The sequence below is a fragment of the Lissotriton helveticus genome, chromosome 7 (genome assembly GCF_964261635.1).
Source record: "Lissotriton helveticus chromosome 7, aLisHel1.1, whole genome shotgun sequence".
Classification (NCBI taxonomy): domain Eukaryota; kingdom Metazoa; phylum Chordata; class Amphibia; order Caudata; family Salamandridae; genus Lissotriton; species Lissotriton helveticus.
In genome coordinates, this window is record NC_136068.1 from 1,265,311,824 (window position 1) to 1,265,338,649 (window position 26,826).

At 41.6% G+C, this 26,826-nt stretch overlaps 1 protein-coding gene across 2 annotated transcripts in view; it reads left to right on the forward strand.

Annotated features, from left to right (window-relative positions):
* The window catches only part of RAB37 (RAB37, member RAS oncogene family), a 425,057-nt gene that overhangs the window by 106,828 nt on the left and 291,403 nt on the right, over positions 1–26,826 (forward strand). For both annotated transcript variants that reach the window (XM_078654470.1, XM_078654467.1), the window contains exon 2: positions 25,607–25,717. In XM_078654470.1, coding sequence (XP_078510596.1) covers positions 25,607–25,717 — 111 coding nt within the window. The remainder of the gene's footprint in view (positions 1–25,606; positions 25,718–26,826) is intronic.

Below are 26,826 nucleotides of genomic sequence, written 5' to 3' on the forward strand. Positions count from 1 at the left end.
CTTGAGCGGTAAGAGCATAGAAGCACTCAGGGCGTTATGATCACCCCAATCTGTAAGTAGGATCTCTCCTTTAGACAACAAAGGTAAAAAGTCAGGGCTGGTAAACATATAATGTACAAGAGAGGCTCCTCCTCCTCCCCCAAATGACGTCAACGTATTACTTGCTCCACCTAGGAATGCAAGTAGCTCAACCAGGCCATGGGCAGTGAGATAGTTAAGAAGCTCTCCCCCCCCCTTGTATCTTGCATTATGCAATGCCCATTCATGTAAGTGCCTTGTGTCCTGAGGGCCCTGCTAATCTGTGCGTTAAAGTCACAGCAGAGGAAAAAGTGAGCTTGAAAGGCACATTTATCAGCCTTAATTTGTAATTGAGATATCAAATTAAACAAGCTATTGTATTGTATGCATCTTGCATTAGTTAAATCGTTATTATAAAAATGTATCAAGTAAAAAACCATATTAGTCTTCGGTTCGCAAATTGCTAGCGCTAAAAAAGAAGAAGAACTAGATTTAACTTGTGATACCTCTAACTGGAGGCTTAGGCTGACCCAGATATTTAATCCACTGGCCACTCGGCTATGAGTAGAGGGAATAGCAGAACTTGAATAGCAAGCATAGCCCTCAAAATATGGTGCATCAGTGAGCCAGGTCTCCTGCAAAAGAACTAAATCAAACTTAGAAATAAATGCCCTCCAGCCTTCATTATTAATCTTCCCTTTAAGGCCTGCCACTGAGGTTCCGTGATTTCGAACCAGACTCCATTTTGTTTGAGTTGCTCGTGACGCCATTTTTGTGTTACCCTCACGTAGGCCGTGGAGGTAACCAAACGAACAAAGTTGCATGGGCCTCATTGTTCATGTATGCATTAACAGGCCCTTTTCTGACTTGTCAGTGAATTGCAAAGACGCTGACCCTGTCACCTGAAACTGACCCTTTCACGAAGCCAATTTCTCTGACTGATCGTTGTCTGAGATTACCAATCAATGTTCAGGATATCGTTAACTTTTAGTTTCCTTGCACATATCTTATCCTAATCAACATCTGAATTGTTTCTTTCCTTACGACTTTTCATTACATGGGTAGTGCTTTCAATTATGGGTTTGTCCGGCTTGTGGAAATTGAATTCGGGACAGTCCTAATAATTAACTTATGGGTTGGGTTACTGTAAATTGGGTTTTTGTTAATGTGATACTCAGTTAGAAAATGTGTCCTATTGGTCAGAATTTTGTGCAGTGGGTGTACATTTGTAATGAGAATATGGTGTATAAAAGGTGATGTCTTGCTCTATGAAAATTGAACAGTTTCTTGAGTTGTACACCATGTTGTATTGCTTGGTTTACTGTTACTAGCTGCAGCTAATAAATTTGATCTTTGACGCCACCTAGAAGTATTCCGTGTCTCTGTTTGCCAAGACAGGAGAACCCGAAGACTTTGGGCGTGACCCTGGCGCCGCTGAGTTCTAAGAAAACCTGGTTCTTCAGTTGGCGCCCAATGGTGGGGCGACTTCAGCGGTACCGGTCCAAGCCTGAGGATTGTGAGGAGCCACGTGAGAAAATTCTGGAGGAAGGCCGCCACTTCATTGACCCCTGCATGTCGACGTGGACCGAAGGTCTTTTCTGCGAGGCTTCCCGCTTTCCAACGGCTATGAAGTACTGCTGCCCTGACTGTCACCCTGTCTTGGACCCTCGATAGATGCTTTGTAGAGCGAGACGATAGACGGTCTTCTGGTGGCGTGACAGATATTTTGGTTAAGTATAAGTGGGTCGCTCCCACGACTTTTTTTTGGGTTCTTGGTTTTGTCTGATTCGGCTGCTGCAGTAATCGAAGCCGAGGGGCTCATATATTTGCGAGTGTATCGATAGTTGATAACCCCTTGAAGTTTGAAGCTAGATTAGTGAGCTATAAGATGCCTGGTCTTAGCAAAATTAGGAAATGGTTTAGTTGTGGTTGTAACAGGGATTCCCGATTGGAGGATTCATGTCCGATACCTCCTGTTGGAACTCCGACTTATGAGCTCTATTTAAAACACGGAGTGGGTCCTATTACTTATAATGAAGTATGGGTCCCCTATACTCAAAAAGATGGTGTTTTACGATGGCCCCAACATGGTAGTTTCAAATCAAATATTCTAGATAATTTGGAAGTTACGCTATTTAAGAAGAAAGCCCGGCCGGCAATGTTTGACTCTTTCCGCCTTTGGCGAAAGGAAGCCAAACAGAGAGAAAGTAAACAAGCAAAGAGAGATAGGAAAGATAAGAATATGTCAGTACTACAAGCTGCTAGGCAGTATAGGGATGATGGAGAAGAGCGAGCGAGTGAAGTTTTAGATAGGCAGCGTTGCATGGCCATAAATAAATGTTATCCGGCCTTGCCGCTTTCTCCTCCGAAAGCGGTTGAAGATCTTGAAAAAGATCCTTTGATCTCTCATTTGTTGAGATTGCCACCCCTTATGTGCAGGGTGCTACTGCGCCTCCATTACCCCCGGTTGTTCCACCCTTTGTTGTTCAACCTCCTGTTGTTGTTCAGCCACCCGGTGCTCCACAGATGGTTTTGCCTCCTCCTGCGCAACCCGCTCTAGGGTCGCCATCTTTGCTACCAGCCTTGCCTCAAACTCCTTTGCCTTCTACTTCTGCATCTTCGACTCCTACTGTTCTTATCCCTACACCTTCTCTGCCCCAAAATACTTATTCTCCTGTTCTTATGTCTGCTTCTTCTCCTTCTGTTCGAAAACGAATGACAGAGACTGTCTCTAATTTGTTGTCTCCATTGCTTGGGTCATTGAATATGACCCCTGTTTCAGAACGTAAGCAGAGTCGTAGTCAGCTTCCCGGTCCTGAGGAACGGGCAGTGTTGGATTTGTTGGCTCGTAGATGGATTTCAAATCCCTCTAGGTATAATTTGCAAGCGATTATGGATGTTTTCTTTCAATGGGAACCGCCTAAGCAAAGGTATGTTTTTGATGTAATGTGTATGTTTCTGCATCAGGAATGGGAAAATAACGAGTTGGGTTTGATTCCGGAGGAACTACTTGATGTTCAGTCCGAATTTTCTAAAGGGACGATAGTAGAATCTGATGTTACAGATGCCATGGAGACGATACTTGTTTTTAGATCTCAACTTCCGCCTCAGACATTGTATGAACCTGATTCCTTCGTTAGGAGGAAAGTGAAGCAGTATCCTATGAGAGAAGTTCCTCCCGTATGGAGAGACGCAGTTCAGGCTAATGTAAATTTGGGTATTGTGGCCGCACCGGCTCATTTTCAGCGAGTATGGGTACATGTCCCTTAGAAGAGAGCAGAGGTCTTGGCTCTTAAGCAGACCTTACCTGACCCTTGTAAAAATCCTGCTGGTTATTACAAGGGGTTGTCCCAGACAGTTGATGCGTGTGTCATGAATTTAGCCGACATTGATATGTTGATGGGTAATGTAGTTCGGCAACCTTTGTGGGCGAGAATTCGCCATGAGAATCATGCGCAGGAATTAGGAGATACGTGGGCTAATATTGTTGCTGCAGATGGTTGGCAGGTAGGAGGTGCCAAACCTGAGCCCTTAGTTGCAGAATTACCTGGTAGGATTATTAATTTAATGAAAACTATGATGCCTCCTTTACGAGTGAATTGGGACAAGTTAGCAGCATGTAAGCAAAAGAAAGACGAGAGTGTGTCTGATTTCTTCACTAGGTTTGAAGAGACGTTTATCGATCATAGTGGTCAGGACATGAGTACTGAAGGTGGTCAAAGGTTGTTCGTGGATAAATGTGTCTTTAATTTGCTCCCCGAACTTTCTAATAAGTTAAAGGACTCTGAGAGGTCATGGGCTGTTTCTTCGTCGGCCCAGATATTGGCTACTGCACAATATTATGAGAATAGGGATAAAGGAATCTATGACAAAATATCGAAAACAAAAATATCTACATGCAAAAATATCGCAACAAAAATATCGATTACAATAATATCGATATCCTATCCCTAACAAGTTAAGTACAAAAATATCGAAAAAATAATATAGATGTAAAAAATATCGTTTTTTGAAAAATTTTGTTTTTTAAAATTAAAATAAAAATGTAATATTAATAAACTAATACTTATAAATATAATAAACATAGTTACAAATATATTATAATATTTAAAATTAATAAATTATGTAATAAAAACAAATAATAATAAAGATATAATACATAGAATATACTTCATTAATAATAACTCTAAAAAATTATTGTAATTACTTATAAATAAATGAAAATATAATAAATTAGAAATAAATGTATAAACATAAAATATTAATATAAATAACTATTAATAAAAATTTACACATTTTTTTAAAACGTAAGTAAATGTTGGATAGCGTAGGGGTAAAAAATACTATTTCCACTCCAAAGAGTGCATCAGTAGGGAAAGTGTTGGATAGCGTAGGGGTAACAATTACTATTCCCACTCCAGAGAGTGCAACAGTAGGGAAAGTGTTGGATAGCGTAGAGGTAAAAATAGCATACTTTTAAATAAAAAACTATTTTTAATTAATAAAAAACGTAACTATTAAATAAATATAAACAATTTACAAATACCAATACATACTTATTAAAAACATGATTAGCAATAAATATTTAACTTAAAATATTATTAAATAATACCATTTAATAATATTTAATTACCAATTAATAATTAATAAACAATGATATAATTAACAAAATAATTAATTGAAAAACATTATTATTTAATTGCATTTAAATTACTTCCCACCCTATTCTCCTATAAACCCACAGCCCACTACAGAACATAATTATCAATTAATCAATTATTAAAATTCAATTACCAACTAATTAAAATTAATTACCAATTAATTAAAATTAATTTATACTTCCTAATCATTAATAATTAATTTTGTATAATTTAAATACTTCCCACCCTATAAACCCAAAACCCGCTACAGTACTAAAATACATAAATTAATTAAATTACATAAAAATACATTAAAAACATAATAAACACATAATAATATACAAAAAATAATATAAAAATCGATATTAGTAACATCGAAGTTATTAACATCGATATTACTAACATCGATATTTAAAACTTTGATATTAATAATTTTGATATTAATATCTATCGATATTACTTACCTTCTATATTATGTCCCTTCGATATTTAAACATCGATATTATTGTATATCGATATTTAAATTTCGATATTTTGTCTGCATACCGGGATAAAGATGAGAAGGATAAAGCGGAGAAGAAAACGAAAGATTTAAAGACGAAAGTTCTTCTGCAGCAAGCTTATCCGCCTCGTCAGAATCAGTCTCAGTTTCAGCAACCTCCACAATTTCAGAGGTTGTTACAGAAGCCTGAGCCTTATGTTCAGCGATTCTTTCCTGGCCCTAATCAGTGTGCTTATTGTAAAGAGGAAGGTCATTACAAGAATAGTTGCCCGGCTTTGTTACAGCGTGCGAATGGTGTGTCTGGTCAGAGAGGTCGTGGTGGTTTCCAGCAAGCCCCTAGGGGTAGGGGACGTGGTGTGATCCCCCAGAATGAGCGTTCCTCTCCCCTACAGAATTCTGCGAATTATTTTGACAGACAGACTGTTCCGAGTGGTAGTCTGCTGCAATACTATGCTGAGGATTACTATGTCCAAGGTGAGAGTTCTGGTTATAATGATAACTAGGACAGCCAAGGGCAAAGTGAGGGAGTAGTGTCAGTTCCAGTAGATCAAAGAGGACCTTATGTTAAAGTGATTACATCAGGTGCGGTAGAACCTTTTCTTTTGGATACTGGTGCGACAAAGACTTCTATTATGCACTCTAAACTTCCTGGCGCACCTTTGTCTGCCTTGACCAATATTTCCGTAGGATTTTCAGGCGCCCCAGTTCGTAATCCGGTTTCTAGTCCTTTGTCCCTTTCTATTGGTCCTTGTGAATTGGAAGCTCCACTTATTCTAACGACTGGTTGTGGTGAGAATCTGTTGGGTTTGGACTTACTGAAAAGATTGTATGCGACATTGCATTGTTCTCCTTCGGAGTACAACTTACCCTTGGTAAGAAAGTGATTTCTCCAATGTATTTGTCTAAAGATTAAGAAAATAACAGGAGGGGGGAGGGAGAGGAAGAAGTGGATTCTGTCTCCCCTGGCAATATATCTAAACAAAAAGGAATCCACTCTGGTGGTGTCGGTGATCCCTACAGTGGTGGGGAGCACACAGTGTTGTTTTAAATACCCCTCACACACCAACAGGCCCCTTGGTGTCATGCTTCATCATCGGGGTCTTCGCAAACCTCTACGGGATGCGGCGTGCTACGACTCACGGCTACGTAGGAGCACTGAAGGTGAACTATGTGTTGGTGTGAGGGAAGTGATTAAGTGTGAGTGGTGAGGTAGTGAAAAGTGATGGTTAAAAGATACCTGGCCCGTAGGAGAAAATAACAAAAACTTTTTATTAAGCCCTCGGCTGGTATCGTTAAAAAGGTGCAAGTGAGGTTGTTTGTTACTGGTTAGGGTGCGTCAACCTCGAAAGTGCGTCGACATGTTTCGGAGTTAAAGAACTCCTTCTTCAGGACGAGGATATGCACAGTAATCCTCACCTTACTCACATGAAAATGTAGATGTCAAAGTGTGCTCTACAAAAAGTTAAAAGGTGAAATGTACCTAATCGTGTTTCAATGAATGAAGTCTGTTGCACCCAATTGGCGTTAATATTACAGAACCTGTGAATGAACAAAAAACATCATGAAGCGTAAATTCATATTCAGACATTAGTGTTTCAGAAAAACCTATGCTGATACATAGGAGGGTAATGGTGAACCAAAAATGGGGTCCAGGAACCCTGTAAAAAAGGAAAAGGACATGGACAAACATATAGACAAGGACACACATTGATTTATAGAATATGGTCGCCATTGGATTCCATAGGGTGAGAAAATGGAATGAAAAACATATTTTTATAAATGTACATTGCTTACTTATGGACAAAGACTAAATAGCCTCATGAGCCACAGCGTAGTATTGGGGGTTCTTTGTTCCTGCTCAATCTAGCAACCTGTGGGATGTCAAAAGAGCTAGGTTTAAGGATCTGAGAAGCTAATTCTTAACAGAAATATAGATGTCTCTACTCCACACCACCAAACTCACGGTTACTGCAAAGCCTGATCGGCTGTCTTCCCCTCAACGCGGCTCCAACGGTATGTCGAGTCGTTCTAAAACAATCCCTTATATAGTGCCCCTAATTGCTTAAATTGATGCCAAATTGAAAACGGAATCTGCCCAAAGAAGGACATCGTCCTTAGATTCAAATCCGGTCCTGCGTATGTATGCAGGGTGAGCCTGATCGAAAGAAAGCATGCGCGAAAGGGTAGCGTGACAGAAACGCGCATGCGCGAAAGAGAGGCGTCCGAGCCTCGCGCTAGCGCTCAATGAGAGGTCATATGGTTATTTAAGGATCCAACTGTACCTGGTAAAGAACGCTACGATTTGAGGCCAAGAAAGCCTATTGCTATGGACAAATAAAGATTGGAATTTTTTATGTAGTGAATTACACCTTGTCAGACCAAGAGACTTTTTTGCTTTTTTCTTTTTCGAGTCACCATCCGGACTCAGCTGCAGGGTCGCGGTACAGCCTTAAGGGGTGAGCCACGTATTGACATAAGGTCTGTGGTTCAGGGTCGTTAGTGCGATCTTGGCGCACACTTAAGTGAAGAAGGTAATAGCCGTGAGTAGCACGTTAGAGGATGGAGTCTTTTGGGTCTGATAAGAGTGTTAGAAAAGCTGATCCTAAAGCAAAAATGTACATACTGATTCGTAGCAAATGTTTTTTAATACTGTGTTTTCTAATGCTTTTGAATGTTACGTTAGCGTGTGTGGGTTGGATTTTCTATGTCACACAACAGACGCTTGCATCTACCTCCCAACCTACTCTTTCTTTTCTACTGTTTCTCCACACGAGTTTCATACATTACCTGAACATGAACAGACACGAAGATCAGAATTTGTGAACAATTCGTTTATTCTGATGTTGCATCAGCATCAGCTAGTCGTAAATACCACGAATTGTTGGGTTTGTGGTCTTATGCCACATACGACAGATAAGGGAATGCCATATTTGGTTTTGCCTTTTTCGCCTAATGGGTCAGTTTGGGCACTCCAATCAATGTTTATCTATGCGAATGAAGCCTCTTCTGTACATTCCGTTAAAGACAATGCGAGTAATAATGCCTTGATACGGGGAATAGCTGATATGATTAGAGATATCGATGCGTATAACGCTATCCCTAAAGATGAGGTACGAGCATATGTCGGTTGGAATAAGACGACATATAGTGTTAGCTTGACGGAGAAAGAGAGACAGCAAAGGTCTCCTCCTATTTGGATTGTACCCCACCGAGGTCATCTTTGTCTGCAAGGTAATGGTCAGAATCCGAGAGCTCAGCTTGGTAAGAGTGTGTGTGTTCACACATATGTTTATACGTCCCAGAAATCTCCTCCGTTCGTGCCAGCTAAAGGCACGTATTTTGTTTGTTATGACAGAGCATATACATGGTTGCCTTCTGATTTTTCAGGCACGTTATGTGACATTTTTGCTTCCCCCTACATACACAGCTGCTTTCAATTACTATAAGACAAGATATGGTAGAGGTGTAATCGATGCGAAAGATACTGTCGCACAAGAAGTTCGAGACTTCTTTAAGGGTTTTTTGCCCTTTTGGGGTCCTATGGCTAATGGTAGAAATATTCCTCAGGTTACGAGAGTGGTCGAGGCCACTATAAATGAGACTGCAGGTGCCCTTAGCAATATTACAGCTGAGCTTCAAGCGGATCATCTTATGACATTACAGAACCGCTTTGTTTTAGATATTATACTTGCAGATAGAGGTTGGGTATGTAAATTGATCGGGTCTAGTTGCTGTGTTTTCATACCAAATAACGCCCCGACAGTGTACCAAGCCATCTTGAGGTTACATAAGTCCGCTGAGTCTATACATGTAGACGAAGGGAACTGGTCATTGATAGAATGGTTTTGGGAACTGCTGTCCAAATGGGGATGGAAAATTCTGATGTTTCTTGGTATGGCTTTAGCAATCCTTTTCTCGTGTTGCTTATGCATCCAGTGTGGTCCCGCCATTTGTAGTCTTTGTGCTACAATCTGTGTGAGAAGACCAGTCCCGAGAGAAGCGAAGGATAATAAGATGATGTTACAGCAACACCTTGATGACCTGATGAGAATAGATATAGACCTAGATTCAGATTGACGTGAGTTTAGGTCATTGCCTACGTAATGGCAAAAGGAGGGTCTGAGGTTCCGTGATTTCGAACCAGACTCCATTTTGTTTGAGTTGTTCGTGACGCCATTTTTGTGTTGCCCTCACGTAGGCCGTGGAGGTAACCAAACTAACAAAGTTGCATGGGCATCATTGTTCATGTATGCATTAACAGGCCCTTTTCTGACTTGTGAGTGAATTGCAAAGACGCTGACCCCGTCACCTGAAACTGACCCTTTCACGAAGCCAATTTCTCTGGCTGATCGTTGTCTGAGATTACCAATCAATGTTCAGGATATCGTTAACTTTTAGTTTCCTTGCACATATCTTATCCTAATCAACATCTGAATTGTTTCTTTCCTTACGACTTTGGGACAGTCCTAATAATTAACTTTTGGGTTGGGTTAATGTAAATTAGGTTTTTGTTAATGTGATACTCAGTTAGAAAATGTGTCCTATTGGTCAGAGTTTTGCGCAGTGGGTGTACATTTGTAATGAGAATATGGTGTATAAAAGGTGATGTCTTGCTCTATGAAAATTTAACAGTTTCTTGAGTTGTACACCGTGTTGTATTGCTTGGTTTACTGTTACTAGCTGCAGCTAATAAATTTGATCTCTGACGCCACCTAGAAGTATTCCGTGTCTCGGTTTGCCAAGACAGGAGAACTCGAAGACTTTGGGCGTGTCCCTGGCGCCGCTGGGTTCTGAGAAAACCCGGTTCTTCACCACGTATCAATTAAGAACAGATAAAGATCTGTATTGCATAAGCAAAGTATGGGATGAATCTGCTGTTGACCTTAAGTAAGAGGTAGCAGTAGGTGTTACTAAAGCATTGATGGTCATAGATGTAGTGCAGGCAATAACAGATGTAGAGACTGATTTAGGACCAGTAAGTCAATCCGGGTCGGAAAGTGCATCAACTCTGTTAGATGTGGGTACGGAGCAGGAGATGGAAGATACAAACTGTGGGGCCTGGGATACAGCTGAAGTATTGGAGTGTGGTAGGCGAACTGTTTCTGTTTTAAATTATCTGAGTGTGTATTAATGGCCCCATCGCAAACGGTTGAGCTTGTAACGTGCACTACAGTTTGAGGAAGAATTACATAGACACTGTCTAAGGTAGGAAGGGGGTCTATAAAAAAAGCCTCACGGTACCAAGGAGATTGAGGTCCTGGCCCGATTACTGGATCTAGCATTAAATAATAGATGGTGTTCCAATTTTGGAGAACTAAAATTGATCACAATACAATTTCCTAGGGATTTTGGGCAGTTAGGTCCAATCCAGGAACTTCTCCTTACATGCAGGATATCTTTAGCATGCCAAAATGGCATGCCTTCATATTGTACCAAGCAATCTAAGGTTTTATTGAAGAGTTGATCATGAGTTTCACGCTGGTACAAACTCAGTGAGGGTACCCCGATCAAGACAGCAACGAACGGACATGCAGCTGGGGGAGATTCATAACTGGTAATTGTGTCTGGAACTGGGAATGTGCTGAAATAGCTCTTTCCTCTATGTCCCTCCTGGTGTTAATAAAATTGGAAGTAGAAGTAGGTGTTTGGACTACTTTCTGACCAGTCAAGAAGATATTGTTAAGCAAATGGTCTGCGTAGATTAATGGGATGTTGGAAGTAAACAAGGTCTGTGTTGGGAGAATATGCTTTCCTGAAGATTCAACAAGTCTGTTATTGACAGAGTGGTGCCTGGTAGAAGTACTAGTTGTAGTGCCATTAGTGGGGCCTGAAAGGCCGGTACCGAGTGCAGTCAAATTGGATTCAATAATATCCTATCATGAGACCAGGGGAGAAAGTAAAGTGGTAATCATTAAACACAGTTTATCTGAGAAAGTCTTTAGATGGCTAGCCAGAAGATTGTTGATAGAATTAGTGATATAAGACTTGTCTTCCTTTGAAAGTAAGGCTGAAACTGGAGCTTCTGTGCTTGGTGTTAGGACAGTCACATGCTCAAATTCAGACGCAAATTAAGACGTTTGTAGATTCTCAGGAGGGGATAAAAGAGATAAGAGAGAGCTAGATGCCTGTTTGCGGGCCATGCCACGTTTAGATCTTTTTCGCAATATGGTGGACAGAGACTTATTACTTGCAGTGTTGGGAAGAACTTTATAAATAAATAAATGGAGGAAGTGAAAGTGGGAGAAGGGATCACCCATTTCATTGTAGTTTCAGTATTATTTTGGGGTGAACCTATGGGCTCGTCCGTAGTAAGGAGAGGGAACAAACCAGGTACCCACCCGCTAATGCCATCCGAATTTATAGAAAGCCTCCTTTCAGGTTGTGAGATTTCACTGCTGATGGCACTAACTGCTCATTCGAGCATTTGGTCAATTGAGATAGGCTTTGAAGTAGGCTTTGCAAGTGGAGATGTAATTGTGCTGCAATTGGCCACTTTTTTTCCCCCCATGATTCTTGCAGATGACCTTTACACTAGGAAACTGAAAAGGCAGCAGCAAGCCTACATAAACTTAGAACCTGGGGGCCGCTATTTGAAATTAAGAGTTATAGTCAGAAAACAGTACCTCTCATTTGCTGATGATTTCCAAACGGTGGCATAGCAACTTCAACAACTTCAAGTAAAATTGGAGGCGTTGGGATGAAATAGCGAGGGGCTCAGAGATTAGGCCCAGCCCAGCCACAAACGGCTGCGTACGAGCGTAGACAGGCATGCTCTTGGCTCGGGCTTTGCCCGGGCGCATCCGTGCGGCGCTCAGTGCTGGGGTAGTCAGCTGGCACCTTTGAGTGGCCTTGTTTGGCCGGAGGCTCCTCCTCCCTCCAATCAGAAGAGGCGTACCCTGGGTGACCGAGTCCCAGCACAGCAAAGCACAGAGCAACAGAGTTGGGCCTCAATCCGGATCCCGCAGGTAGGCAGCACATTCCGCGCTGTGGTAATCAGCTGGCGCCTTGGAACGTCCTCGCCTGGCTGGGCGCTCCTATTCCCTCCAATCAGCAGAGGCGTACACTGGGGAACCGAGTCCTACCCCAGCACAGCAAAGCACGGTAACTAGACAAAATATCGAAAAAATTATAAAGAATGGACAAAATATTGATTTCCAAATGTAGAATGGACATAATATCGAATGGACATAATATATTGGTTAATAATATCGAAATTCAGGTAAGTAATATCGATTCTTAAAATATCGAAGTACATAATATAGGCATTAAATATATCACATTTTTATAATATCGATTTTTTTAAGTGTTTTGTATGTTAGTATATGTGTTAAAAGTGTATATTATTTTTGTAATATATGTTTACGTTTTTTTTAAGTAATGAATTTTATGTTATTTAATTTTTGCGTCATTTAATTCCATAGCGGGTTGTGGGTTTATAGGGGAATAGGGTACATAGTAATTTAAATATAGTAAATTAAATATACATTTTTAGGAATTATTAATTATTTGTAATTTAATTTCACGTTTTAGTTCCGTAGTGGGTTGTGGGTTTATAGGGGAATAGGGTGGGAAGTAATTTAATTGTAATTAAGTAAATATTTATTTTTATTTATTTATATTGATAATTAATGTATTGTTAATTCATTGTTAATTGGTAATTAATTGTTATTAATTGATTAATTGATAATTATGTTAATTGTATTCATTTATTATTCAGAGCGGGTTGTGCGTTTAAAGGGGAATAGGGTGGGAAGTAATTTAATAGTATTTAAGTAATTATTGAATTTTTTTTGTGTATTGATAATTGATTTATTGTTAATTATTAATTGGTAATTTCTTTATTACTTATTACATTTTTGGTATTGAAAATTAATTGGTTGTTAAATATTTATTAATAGTTAATTCGTTTTTAATACATAAGATTTATTGGTATTTTTTAAATTAATTATTTATTAAATATTTTGTAATTGGTAATTAATTTTAATAACATATTTTATTGGTATTAATAATTAATGTATGTTTATTTAAATATGAAATCATCACTTTCCCTACTGTTGCACTCACTGGAGTGGGAATAGTAATGTTTACCCCTAGGCTATCCACGCTTTCCCTACTGTTGCACTCTCTGGAGTGGGAATAGTTATTTTTACCCTGCAGCTATCCAACGCTTTCCCTACTGTTGCACTCTCTGAAGTGGGAATAATAATTGTTACCCCTACGCTATCCAACGCTTTCCCTACTGTTGCACTCTCTGGAGTGGGAATAGTTATTTTTACCCTCCCTCTATCCAACTCTTTCCCTGCTGTTGCACTCTCTGGAGTGGGAATAGTAATTTTTACCCCTATGCTATCCAACTCTTTCCCTACTGTTGCACTCACTGGTGTTGGAATAGTAATTTTTACCCTCCCGCTATCCAACGCTTTCCCTACTGATGCACTCACTGGAGTGGGAATAGTACATTTTACCCTCCCGCTATCATACGCTAAAAATATTGAAATTCTTTTTAATCTTAAGTTTATATATATATATGTATTAAAAATAAAAATGCATGTTTTTTAACTTTCATTAATTATTTATTAATTTTAAGGTTATTTAAGTATTTTTAAGTATGTTTCAGTTCATTATATTTACTATTTTATTAATTTTACATTACTTTTAAGACATTTACAAAATATGATATTTTAACAAACTATACTATTAACAACGATACTTTGGATTCAATATGTTTGTACTTACCTGTTTGTTGATAGGAATTCGATATTTTGGCATTTTTTATTTTGTCCACGATATTTTGGCAGGTCGATATTTTGGCATTCTATATTCTGTCAGTGATCCCAAAGGACACAGCAATGGATTCTGGCCTCGCAAACTAAGGACCTGAGCAGACGTAGTATTTCTTACAGCTGCCCCTCAAATACTGTCCCATTGTCAAAAGTATCATAGTGCAACATGTATCTGTTTTAACCTTTTACGTTCACCATATACATTGCAAATGTCACCCTCTGACACTTTTTAAACATGATTTTTTGAAGGAATAGCTTAACTCTGCTAATGCAGTCTGTTCAACAAGCAGCTCATACTTCCAGCTTCCAAACTGTTGTAGCCCTAGAGATTGTTTCATTATGATAATTTCTTTTTAGGAAACTGGGACGAAATACTTGCATAAAACAAGCCAGACCTGTTAGCTTAACCATGCATGTTTTTACTTTGTGAGAGTTGAGAAATTAGCATGCTATGTCCCACTTAGAGCCCTGCTAGACTTCTGCCTCCTCCCTTACAGTCATAATCTGCAACAGGCATCTGTTAATGTACATACAGATGAAAAATTTAGACTGAGACACAATAATAATAATAATAATAATAATAATAATAATAATAATAATACTGCGCGAACAGCTATGTCTGACGGAGGTCTCCCGCCGCTGTAGCAACAGGTGGCCCACACAGGTGGCACAGCAACATAAACCTTGCAATTTAGCTAAGACTGAAGAGCCATGTTTTGACAGTTTTCCTGAATACTGGTTCAGAGTCAATGTGACGAATGTGGTTCGGCAGAGAGTTCCATAATTTGCCTACCCCCGCTGTGAAAGATCTGCCGCTGAGCCAAGCTTTCCTAAATCAAGGAATGCAAAGCAGGTTTTGAGTATTAGACCTCAGTATGTAATTTTGCTTATAAGTATGAAGCCATTGTTTCAGGTAACTAGGACAGTTACCATGGAATGTCCGGAAGGCTAGGGTATATTTTTTCCACCGGAAGCCAGTGCAGTTCTTTAATATGCGGAGAGATATGGTAATGAAATGGAACACGTCTTATCAATCTTGCAGCCGCATTCTGTACCATCTTTAGTTTCCTGACAATGTACGCGGCAGGCCCAAATAAAGAGTCCAGCCTAGATGTCACAGTGGGATGGACTATGACCCGTCTGCATTTCTCTGGAAGCAGATGTAAAAACTTTCGCAAATTTCTCAATTTACTAAAGCAGGAGGCTGCCACCTGCTGAAAATGGGTCGCAAAAGAAAGATCTGCAGCCCACTTTACTCCCAGATTTTTAACTGTGCCTGCCGGAATGGGCGGTAAGCCCATTTCCGCCGGCCACCACAAATCCGGTGTTGGTGGCTGGGTCTTACCAAAGAACATCACTTCCATTTTCTCCACATTAAGCTTGAGTTTGTTGCTATTCATCCAAGAAGCAGTCTTTCAAGCAGCCCCTGAAACATTTAAAGGTGTCCTCCGAATGATCATTAAAAGAAAACACCAGATGGGTATCGTTGGCATAGGAAATCACCTTCACACCCCAGTTTGCTATAAGTGAGAACATTGGTGCCAGATAAATATTAAAAAGAAGCGGGGTCAGTGCCGACCCCTGAGGGACCCCACACCATAAATGCTTACGATTGGACGTATATGGTGGGAGAGCCACTCTTTGTGTACGATTATTAAGGAATGATGTCAGCCAAGCCGTGGCTGTTCCACTGGTGCCGATATCCTGGGGTCGATGAACCAATATTAGGTGGTCTACCGTATTGAATGCTGCTGATATATCCAGAAGCACCAGCATAGCTGATGCCCCTGAATCTACCGCTATCCTAACTAACTCTGCCACCTCTAATAAAGCTGTCTCTGTGCTAAAACCAGCACGAAAACCAGAGTGGATATCGTGCAAAATATTTTTGCTCTCAATGAACTTGGCCAGTTGTCGCTGCACCATTTTTTCTAACATTTTTGCTGGTGCAGGAAGCACAGAGATGGGTCTATCATTGTTCAGTTAGCCTGAATCGACATTGCTTTTTTTAAGAGGCAGGAGTGTGGTGTGCTTCTACAGGTCAGGGAAAATGCCCAAAATAAGAGAAGTGATCCAAATGTAAGACAACACATGGAAAGAAGAGGACGCCAACTCTTTCCACAGTTTAGGGGGGCAAGGGTCCTATGGTGATCCTGATTTGCATCTCTGAATCCCTGCCAGCGCCTCCTGGTGGGAGTTAGGAGAGAATTCTAAAAGGAGAGGCTTGGAACTATTTCTATCAGACACATCTGTTTTAACAGTCTCTACTTCCGCTGAGAAAGAGTTATAGGCCGTTCGAATTTTGCGGTAAAAAAAATCTGACATTCTTTCGCATAGTGAAAGAGAAGGCAATGCTTCTATCACTAATTCGTGCAGTTTAAGAAAAGAGTTAACAAACTTAAAAAGTATTCACTTGAGCATTGCCGATGTACGTTGCCTTATAGTCTATTTGTGAAACTCTTGCAGAGAAATCTTATATGCTGCTGCTTTATCCGTAGCACCATAATCCACCCTCCACTGACGTTCCAGGTGTTTGCACCTGCTTTCGTGTTTCCTTAGAGTCTCTGTATATCAAGGGGCCAAAGGGGATTTTCTGATTGATTTTGTAACTCTGGCTGGGGCGGTGGACCCCACCGCTGCGGAAATCAACTTATTTTGCGCCATTGTATCTACGTTAGGGTCTATAGATAATGGTGGCTGGCTATTCAGCAAAACTGAACCTAGAAACTCATCAGTCAGTTTATTCCTATTTCTTTTTGAAAGGTGATGGGTACTCTCTGGCAGGCTGGATCTTGCAATGAAAATGGGATTAAGCAGTGGTCAGTCCAGACACAAGAAGGTTTCAGCTCTAATTGTGACGGAAGTTGGCCAAACCTGACCATTTATTTGCTTACTTAATTTTAGTGGAAGTGATTTTTTTGAGTTCTCACCTAAAGAAGGCTGTGGCTCTCTGTTGCCACAAAGACCTACTGTAGTCAATCTAGACTTGAAGTGGGCTTTGTGTCAACCTTGCACGCATGATTCAACGACGTTTTCATCTACCTCAGTTCACTGCTCTTAATTTAATGGTTTTCTTCTATATTTTTGTATTTGTCCCTTCCATGGAGCATTTCAGTCTTTCTCTGTTTTGATTAGATGAGCTGTACCCTTCTGCTGGTGATGCGAGGGGACTACTTGTTTATTTCTCTTTCAGCACTTCATAAGACTACTTCATCTCTTTCCTGTCCCCCACTTAGGTTGTGTTTGTGTTGTTAAACTTTTTCTGAGGCCCCAGCAGCTGCGCACTGCTGATGGCATTTGCGATTTGCTCAATGCTTTGTACTCCGCCTCCCCATGTACCGCCTTTACCTGATTGCAACATTTTCCGTTACATTTCTTTTAATGATTTTTATGAGGGGAAGGCAGACGCACGCTGCTTCCAGATGGCTCGTGTTTGTCAAGTTTTGCACTACCCTGTGCACTACCTTGTGCCCTAACCTGTACCAGTGGTGGCTCCTCCGCTATGGAGGAGGAACATGTGAGAGTAAGGGAGAGTTTAACAAGTGTATGTGAGAAACTGAGATTGTCAGTAAGAATGATTGAGAGTAATTGTGAATGACAGTGGCGGCTGGTGAAATTTGAAAGTGGTGAGGCGGAAACTGATAATCATACTGCACCATAGCGAGCGAGCCCGAACCCCCTAAGGAGGGTTCGGGGGGAATTCCACCCGAGAAAATTTTGAAAAAATAGTGGAAAAATGGTGCATTTTCAAGCAAATTTGAGAAAGCAGGAAGGTTAATAAAGCAATTGTGAAAGTGCACGTATTACATTATTAAAGAGCTGTCATATAACATAGGTAGCTACTTATTCAGTATAACTACAGAGCTTTATAACAGACTTCAAGATACAATAGATCGATCAAAATTGCATAGTTTGAAAGGCTGAATCAATTGGCTTTGCCATGGCATAGCTTGTTCATTATTTTCACCTACAGCAGCCATCAGCGAAAACATTCCTGAGCGGAGTACATATACTAGTATAAAATAGTATCTCAAGGTATATTTCGTAAACATAAATCAGAAGTGTTGCAACTTCTGATATAAAACATTCCAGCTGAGTTTTTAGCATTGGCTTAGTATTTTTCACAATACGTTTTCCAAAACTACCGTATCCATAGTGCCATTAGGCCTGGCCTGTCCACCTTTAAAAACATAATAGACCAAAACATAGCATTACAAATAAATAACACCTGCAGCATAACACACTTAAAAATTACATAACATCAGAGCTGTTGCGCAGCACTAGAGACAGAGACCTTAGGGGATCAAAAGTGTTGCTGGCACAGCCTAAGATTGCTCCCATGTACGATGCACCGCCACCACCACCAATTACAGCATGATGTCACGCCTGCACAGTGCACACACCCTGGCCTGCATATGAGCCTGCCTTTATTATTTCCTCCTGGAAATCGCTGGGCTCACAAAGATGTATGCAGGCTGTACAAATTAAGCACCGGTAAAAAATGCACCTATTACTATACTGAGTATCAATATTAATTTCGTGGCATCACGTGTTGCATATAAAGGTAGTGCTGCCACTTACAAATGAGGGCGTCTGTCTGCTTCGGAGGAAGCACCTTGAGCGGAAACTTTGGCACTATGAGAGCCCGAGAGGCATTACTGAAGAGCCCCATCATGACTGACATCTGGCGTCTTGACAAAATTATTACACACCACAACCAGTGTCTCGCAGAGAATGCCATGATTTGCAGTGGGTGGGTGTGATATTGTATTGTACACTACTATGACGCAGTTATTATTATGATGAGGGTCATAGACAGTAGTTAGGGGTAGTAGTAGTACAAGCAAGCGCTATCTCAGTAACAGACTGTACACATCTGTGACCTCTCCGGACTCATAATGACAGCTAAAGTGTATACTGTTGAAGTACTTGGTTGCCGAGTTCACAAGCACAATAAAAAAAACGCAAATAAAGAAAATTGAAGAGAAAGTAATATTGCATACGTATAAAAAGGACATCGTTTTTGTCAGTCTCCACATTTTTCCCTGCCTGATTTTGTTGATGTTTATTTATTTATTTATTTATTTATTCGATTTTTAGAGCGCACAAATACCCTTGCGGGTGTCTCGGCGCTAGTGTTGCAGAACTCTCTCAAAAAAGGTGGAAAGGTAGTGAATTATGCTGGGAACAACCACGTTTTAAGTTTCTTTCTAAACTGCAGAAGTGTAGGAGCAGTTTTTATATGGAATGGTAGTGTGTTCCAAAGCCTGGCCGTTGACGTGGTGAAGCATCTATCTCCCCAGTTGGACTTTCTTGTCCGTGGGACTTTCAGCAAGTGGGCTGATGCTGAGCGTAGAGTTCTTGAGTACTCAGGTGGGGCAAAAGCTTTTTGTAAATATAGTGGTCCTTGCTTATTGGTGGCTTTATATGCTATGCATAGAGCTTTGAATTTGATGCGGCTCCTGATAGGAAGCCAGTGTAGCTGTTTAATATACGGGGAGGTCGATGTGAATCTAGGAATCTTTAAAAGGATTCTGGCTGCAGCGTTTTGCACGGTCTGCAGTCTATTGAGGACTTTTTCTTGGGAGTTCAGTAGGAGTGAGTTACAGTAGTCTGTTCGAGAGAACACTAGTGTACTCATTAGCATTTTCCCCGCGGTTGGAGGTAGGTATGGGAGCAGTTTCTTTATCCGTTTTAGAATAAAGAAAGCTGATGACACCACCGAGTTGGCGTGTTGGAGAAAAGTAATCTTGTTATCAAAGATTACTCCCAAGTTGCGTACCTTAGTCACCGGCAGGGGGGTGCACCCATTCGTGTTGTGTGTACACTATGCTTCTACTAAACAGTGGCATAGCACATGTGATAGCATTCAGATAGATGACAGACAGAAGGTGAAATGCAATTACAAATGCTACAGAGGGTTTTGCGCCTAGGAGTCCCAGAGGGGTAGGGCGGTTTGGGCATAGTTTGATCTATGAATTGGTGAGGTCATTGTTTATAGGTGGTAAGGGGAGCAGTATTTGACAGTCTTTTGTTGTGATTGCGCTATTTTACCTAAATGACAAGGTCCTAACACGTTTCTGATTTACGCTTGTTGAGCCACAACTAACAGGATTATTCGTATCTGAGTTTGTATAGCCTTCCAACTTTTCATGCTATTTATCCCTGTTTGAAGCACTAGAAAAAATATTAATTATGTGGCTCCTATCCAAAATGAATCACTTCAGTCATAACCGCCCATTTCTCATGTAATGTGTGACACCTTCAGCCAGTACTGGCTTTTACTTCAATACCACTACTCGTGCTGGGATTTTTTTTAACCTGCACTTACAATGTTACAAAAAAAATGAAAGTCCCATAAAGTAACAGGCAGTTGGTTGAAAAGTCATGACTTACTGATAAGACGTTACATGGAAATACTTGGCAGCACTGTTTATGGTGCTACGAACCAGCAAATTGGTGATTGCAAACGCTGGATACAACTAAAGCTATTCATGTTTCTACGAATTTTGCATCCCCTCCAAAAACATACACTGTATGCAGGGCCGGGTCCTGCCGGTGCTAAGCAGGTGCGGAGAAGAATCCTATTAGGCTCTCCAATGTTTGCCTTCATCCTCAGGGTGAAAATAAAAATCTTCACTCTGCAGCAGTACCATCCTTCACAGGCTTTGATATAACTTATAAGAGACTCGTTTTACTTTTTTCACAGTCTCATGTCAGAATTGAAGCTTTTTCAATATTATATACAACGAAGCAGTAGTAGTTGCTTATTTATTTTATGCAACTAACAACCATTGACAAAGCCAACAGTCCTGGCTTGTTGTAGAAGTAATGTTACTTGTTTTATATATCTGGATGCAATGACAAAAGCAACAAAATACAAGTCAGGCAGCGCAGCACACTATGCTAAACACCGATTTTTAGCTTACGTGTTTTAAAGCAGTTGTAAGGCACAGCCACTGGCCAGGCCCCTATGAGAGAGACCCCCCCGCCAACAGTTTTTTCATCCCACTTAAAGCCCTGACTGACTGTATGGTACCTGCATTTCTATTGCGTTTTCTCCCCACCTGACTGTGTGGGTCTGAAACAACAAAATACACTCTGGGCCTCTGGCGCTGCTCAGTGAAAGTTCCACCCCGTCGTTACTTGGTCCATCTGTACCACAGGCAGGCAGGACTCAGTCAGACTGCAAACTGCCTGCACCATTCCCGGGGACGATCGCCGCTTTACTGGGGATTCTTGGACCATTTTCCTCATGAACCATATTCAGTGATGGCCAGTGTGCAAACAAAATAATCCTTGTTGAAATTTGGATTCTGCAGCTCTTAAACCGTGACTAATATTGTGCACAATTAAAGCGCTAGGAAACATTGAAGGCTCGCTTGCTGTTAAAAGACCTGCAGTCACACTGCTAAATAACAGTGCTTGAACAACAGTCCATAAGAGTAGCACTGCCACTTACTAGCTCTGAGTAGCTGCATGACGCCCCTCTGAGAGCAGCGCGAAGATGGCGCTGCGTTATCACCACTAGCAGCAGACAGCCCTACACGCCTCAGTGGGCATGCTTTCCTCGTGAAAGTTGAAGTGTTTATTCAGTAAGCAAGGTGCATGCCACGTTTTTGGGTGCCAATTTTTTCTAAAGAATTGTATTTTCGAAAAAAAAATCTGATTTTATATATTTTTTAATTTGCACTAGAGCTGATTTTGGATGAGAGTGCTTCTGCAGATGTGTCACGGAGAGGAACGAGGCTTTGAATGGCGCATGCAGATAAAAAGGAAGAAAGAGTGTTTTCGTTTGAGGAAGAACAGTTTCATGTAACATTAAAAAAAACTTCTTTTAGATCCAAATAGAAATGGGATGGTGTCACTGAGACTATTTGCATTAATAGTAGTGAGCTGCTGCTGTGCTACAATATTGAAAACACACATCACTATCCCAGAATAGTATATGTAAACACACTTCGAATTTAGCCCAGAAGGGTTTGAGATTTATGGCCTATAAATCACTCTCAGACCTTGCAGCCAGCAGGGAACCTGGTGGGCCTTCGTTGCCTGAATACAGACATGTGATGTGACCTGCTTTATGTCGTACATGCATGTTTACAACAAATGCCTAAACCAGATGAGCTATCCTGCTCGGATTCGTAGCCATGACATGCCGGTTTAGCACCACACTCTGCAACAGGCATGTAAACACTCTGAGCTGTCTTATGAAGATTAAACCGGGGGGGGGGTGAGGGGGGGGGTTTGCTGATTACAAACAGACCTCTGCAGTTCTTTACCACTTATTTTTCCAAAGAGCCCTCGCTGCGTGGTGGTGTACTGTCAGCTCCTTCTACCCGAGCCCACACCCCTTCCCTCCCTCTTAGTTCAAGCTGTATTCTCTGTAGTAGCCCCCACCTTCTCGTCTCATCCAGCACAACGTTAGATTCGGTTTGAAGTGCCATACAATACTGGTAACACAGGCCCCTCTGTGTGCTTCTAAGAATAGTATGCGTGCTAAATTAACAAGAATGGACGAGCAGTTAGCGCCTCGAAGCTGCAGCGCACAGGGTGCGATTAGGGAGCCTGGAGACTACAAATATATATATAAAATAAACTTACCGTAACCGTCCGTAGAGACTCCATCCCGATTCCCGCAGTCCTGGTTCAAGTCCTGCACGTCATCAGGAAGGCGGCGCAGCAGGCAGCCTCCCTCTGCACTGCCGCGTTTTTCATTGGTGCGGCCGGCTGCCCCAGGTTACGTCATTTTCTCTCTGTATGCTGCTGCTGCAGCATACAGAGAGAACAGGGGAGAGTTACTCGAGGGCAGGGGGGAGTGGCTTGGGGGAGTGACTTTCCCACTGTTGGTAATACTGTGTGTTTTGGCGGCCTCAGGCTGCCCAAACAGTCAGTATTAACAACAGTGGGCAAGCCACTCCCCCAAGCCACTCCCCCCTGCCCTCGAGTAACACACCCACTCTAAACGAGAAAGTTCTGCTTTCTCCCCGAGCGAGAAGGCAGAAACAATGGTAGTTAATAACTACCATTTGTTTCTGCCTTCTCGCACGGCGAGAAAGCAGGGGGGCCGGCGCCCAAACGCCCCCATGGAGGATCCGCCACTGGTGAATGAGTTAAAGTAAGTGCAACAGAGTGGGTGAGAGTGGGAGAGTGAAATGTGAATGCAAGTGAATGAGTAAAAATGAGTGAGAATCAGTGTGTTACTGAATGTAAATGAGCATGATAAGAATGTGCGTTATGCTTGTTATGCTATTGGCCATTATATACTGAAGTTAATGCTTGGCTTATTGAGGCACCTATGTGAAACTAATACCTCTGGCATACTGGAGACAATTCTTAACATGATAGACACCTGTGACAAAATACTAGCACTGGCATATTCGAGGTGGTATTAGGCATAATGGGCACTGATGGTAAAATACGAGTACTGGCTTAATAGAGATACAATCTGAGCATACGGGGTACCTGTGGACAACTGTTGTTGTTGGCATACTTAAGGCAATTCTTGGCGTAGGGACACCGTTGGCATCATTTTGGTAGCACACTGGAGGTACTTCTGGTCGTAAAGGAGTACTTGTTACAGTTGCCCTCCTTTATGACAAGAAGTTACTTGAATGGGCTGCCAACATTTAGACAAGGGTTCCCAATGCTAAGAATGTTATGGGAGGGTGGCTACCAGAAATAAATGCCGGGCCTGACATATTAGCGGTACTTTTTTACATAAGGCTCATGCATGGTATATGCAAAATATTAACGGCAAAATTCCGGCACAGGCATACTTATGTAATTTATGGTATGAGGGGCACCATGGCATATGAGGGACACCCATGACACAATTCTGGCCTTGGCAAAATGGAGATACATTTTGATATATGGGTCAACTCGTAGGGAGTGTCAGGTTTCACTGGCTTATCACACCAGAACGGACTTGAATATTTAATTACAATTGTGTTTTAAATGCACTACTCGACCCCATTTTTTTTCCAGAATGTTCTTGGGGGGAGAGCCCTCCATAGAAGAGGTCTGTTGTGCTTTATAGTTCAAGAGAAGTATTGCACCACACCACTTTCAAAGCAGTTTAATTGATTTGCGAAGGTTATATAGCGCTGTCTAGACCCGGAGGTATCAGAGCGCATAACCAGGGGAACGTTGCATTATAAGATACATCAAAAGGATTATAAATCGCTTGCTAGACCCGTAGATATCTGAGCGCTATAGCAAAGGAAGAGTGCGTTACAGAGTACATCAGTTACAATGGAGTAGAAAGGTACAGTAAACAAACAACGAGACGAGAAAGAACAGTATCCAAAGTCCGGAGAGACAAATAGAGAGGGAAAGGGGAGAGGTGGAGTGATAGGGGGAAAAAGGAAAGGAGATAAAGGGAAAGTCAGCCCAAGGACCGTCTGGGTAGGTGACGGCCAGAGAGATAATCCAAGGCCAGTCTCCCCTATAGCTTGCTAGGAAGCTCCAATGGGCATCGGTCAGAAAAATGGAGAGAAAGGGGACAAAGAAAAGGCAGAAAACGCAGAGGGGGAGGGCGAGACAGGGAGAAGGGGAGAGACAGTGTCCAGTGTCTTGGCACCTGCAATGTGTCTGTGTCCTTAGGCCCAAGCAAGTCAGCGCCCTATTTTTGCTAGTCAGGATAGATTCATTGAGGGAGTGCGGCGCAACCCCATGTGCTCCCTCATACAAAGAAAATGTTTGTGACCCCATAGGCTTCTCTAACGCAATCTTTCTCTGCTATAGCACTCTGATACCTACGGGTCTAGCCAGCGCTTTATAATACTTTTTGATGTACCTTATAATGCAACGTTCCCCTGGTTATGCGCTCTGATACCTCCGGGTCTAGATAGCGCCATATAACCTTGGCATATCAAATAAACTAAAAATTGGCTTTTCCTGAACGCTGAGACCAGAGCAACATGGCTGATGACCAGTGGAGCTGCTTGACAGCTAATGAGGAGTCAGGGCTTGGTTTTCCCCCTTGACCGTCACCTACCCAGCCTCGTCTCCCCACTATTACTCCTTCCTCACTTCCCTCCTTCGAATTACTGTACCATTGTTTTATGAGTACTGTTCATTACTATGCTTTTGTATCTGATGTACCTTGTAATGCAACAATCTTAAATTTAAAGCGCTCTGATACCCTCTTGGGTCAAGTTTGCGCTATATAAAACTTTATAAATAAATAAATCATGTCAGCACCCTACCATATGTGTTTTTTAAAATAGACAATTCACTGTGTTGTGTTGCTATATTAACCACACGGTTATTATAGGAGATCAACAATTGCAATTATTATAAGGTCCTCAGGGTTGAGGTAATGTTACATCACTTCCTGTGAAGATTCGGGAGCTAATAGGGCATATGTTGTTTCTTCCAATGATATTATTAATGTCAAAATGAGTGTGATGTCACTTCCTCTATCCCTGGCTCTTTGGTTTGACGTCCAGGGTACTCAGCATCATGCGTTACACTTTTTCTCGTTGCTGCATTGGAGTGAAATATTTCTGTATTTCCACCGTGCACATGTACCAGATTCAAGACCCCGCCAGCACAGTTTCTTATTTTTTGTTGCTGCTTCTGTTCTGTCACATGTTTGTTTTCCTTCCTTCTCCCTGACTTCTCACTTTCCTCCTTTTCTCTTTCTGGTTGACATGTAGACAATCCTGGTGGGAGACAGCGGTGTTGGGAAGACCTCCCTGCTGGTGCAGTTTGACCAGGGAAAATTTATTCCAGGCTCCTTCTCGGCAACAGTGGGCATTGGATTCACGGTAAGTGACCAACCAGCAGCATGCATGCCAACGTTTCAGAAGAGGAAAGTGGGAGGTTTTGGAAAATATCCGAGGTATGTATTTTTCGCATCACTAATACTGAACCAGAGTCTATTTTAGGCAGGAGTCAGCTAAACTAAATCCATTATTTGCTTCAAAAATCAGAACTCTCGCGCCTAAATCGCTGTGTTGGCATGTGTGTGCCAACTCCAGGGCCAGCTGGGGTATCCGGTGTGCTCTGCGTCTTGAAAAATAGATTCCCGATGCGGAAATTAACGCCATCTGTGAGTAAATACTACCATCTTGTGGTCAAAATAGGCAGATAATATTTTAAGTAAATAAAGTGCTGCATTATCTCCAAGTCTGTGACTTGTGAACACTATAAATGCTGACTAATAAAAATGAAAGAATTATTTTCCAAAGCCAAGCCTATATGATATTAAAAAAGAAACAGGTAGCGATATCTGCACAATGAAAGTGATTTCAATTGCGAACCTGGACTTATTTAATTGTCAAGAAAAAGTCAGAGTTCGGCAGGTCTGATCAGAATGCTTCAGGGTGCCATAATCAGGAACACCGCCGGTGCCTGTAGGTTTTTTACCCCAGAAATGTAATGTTTGAATCCGTGGCTGCTCTTTAACATCTCCTTCAGGTCGGCTTTAATTTCCCGTCTTCTCTTTCTTGTATCCCAATACATTGTGGACCTTGTCGTTGTATGATCCATAGTTCTTGTGTTATAGTCAGTGGTAGAAGTGGGAGGGATCGGAAGGGCACGGCGTGCCCTTACTTTTAAAAATTAACACAGTCTGTTCCCCTACTTCTGTATTTAAAAAATGCATCCCAGGACGGCAGGAATGGTCCGAATTGTAGTGTGCGCACTAGTTGATGCACGTCACGCAGACGTGACGTGCGGCGGCCATGTTGGCAGGGATGCGCGCGCAGGTTATCATTTCGCGCCGAGCCCAAGAGAGAAACGGCAGCGCCGGCCGGCGCTCCTCAATTAACGACATGTTGTAATTAATAAATGACCTTATGAAGCATAACCAGCGGTCAGTGTGTTATTGGTAAACACATACTTTACAGTGGCGACGAGGTCGGGAGGCACCAGC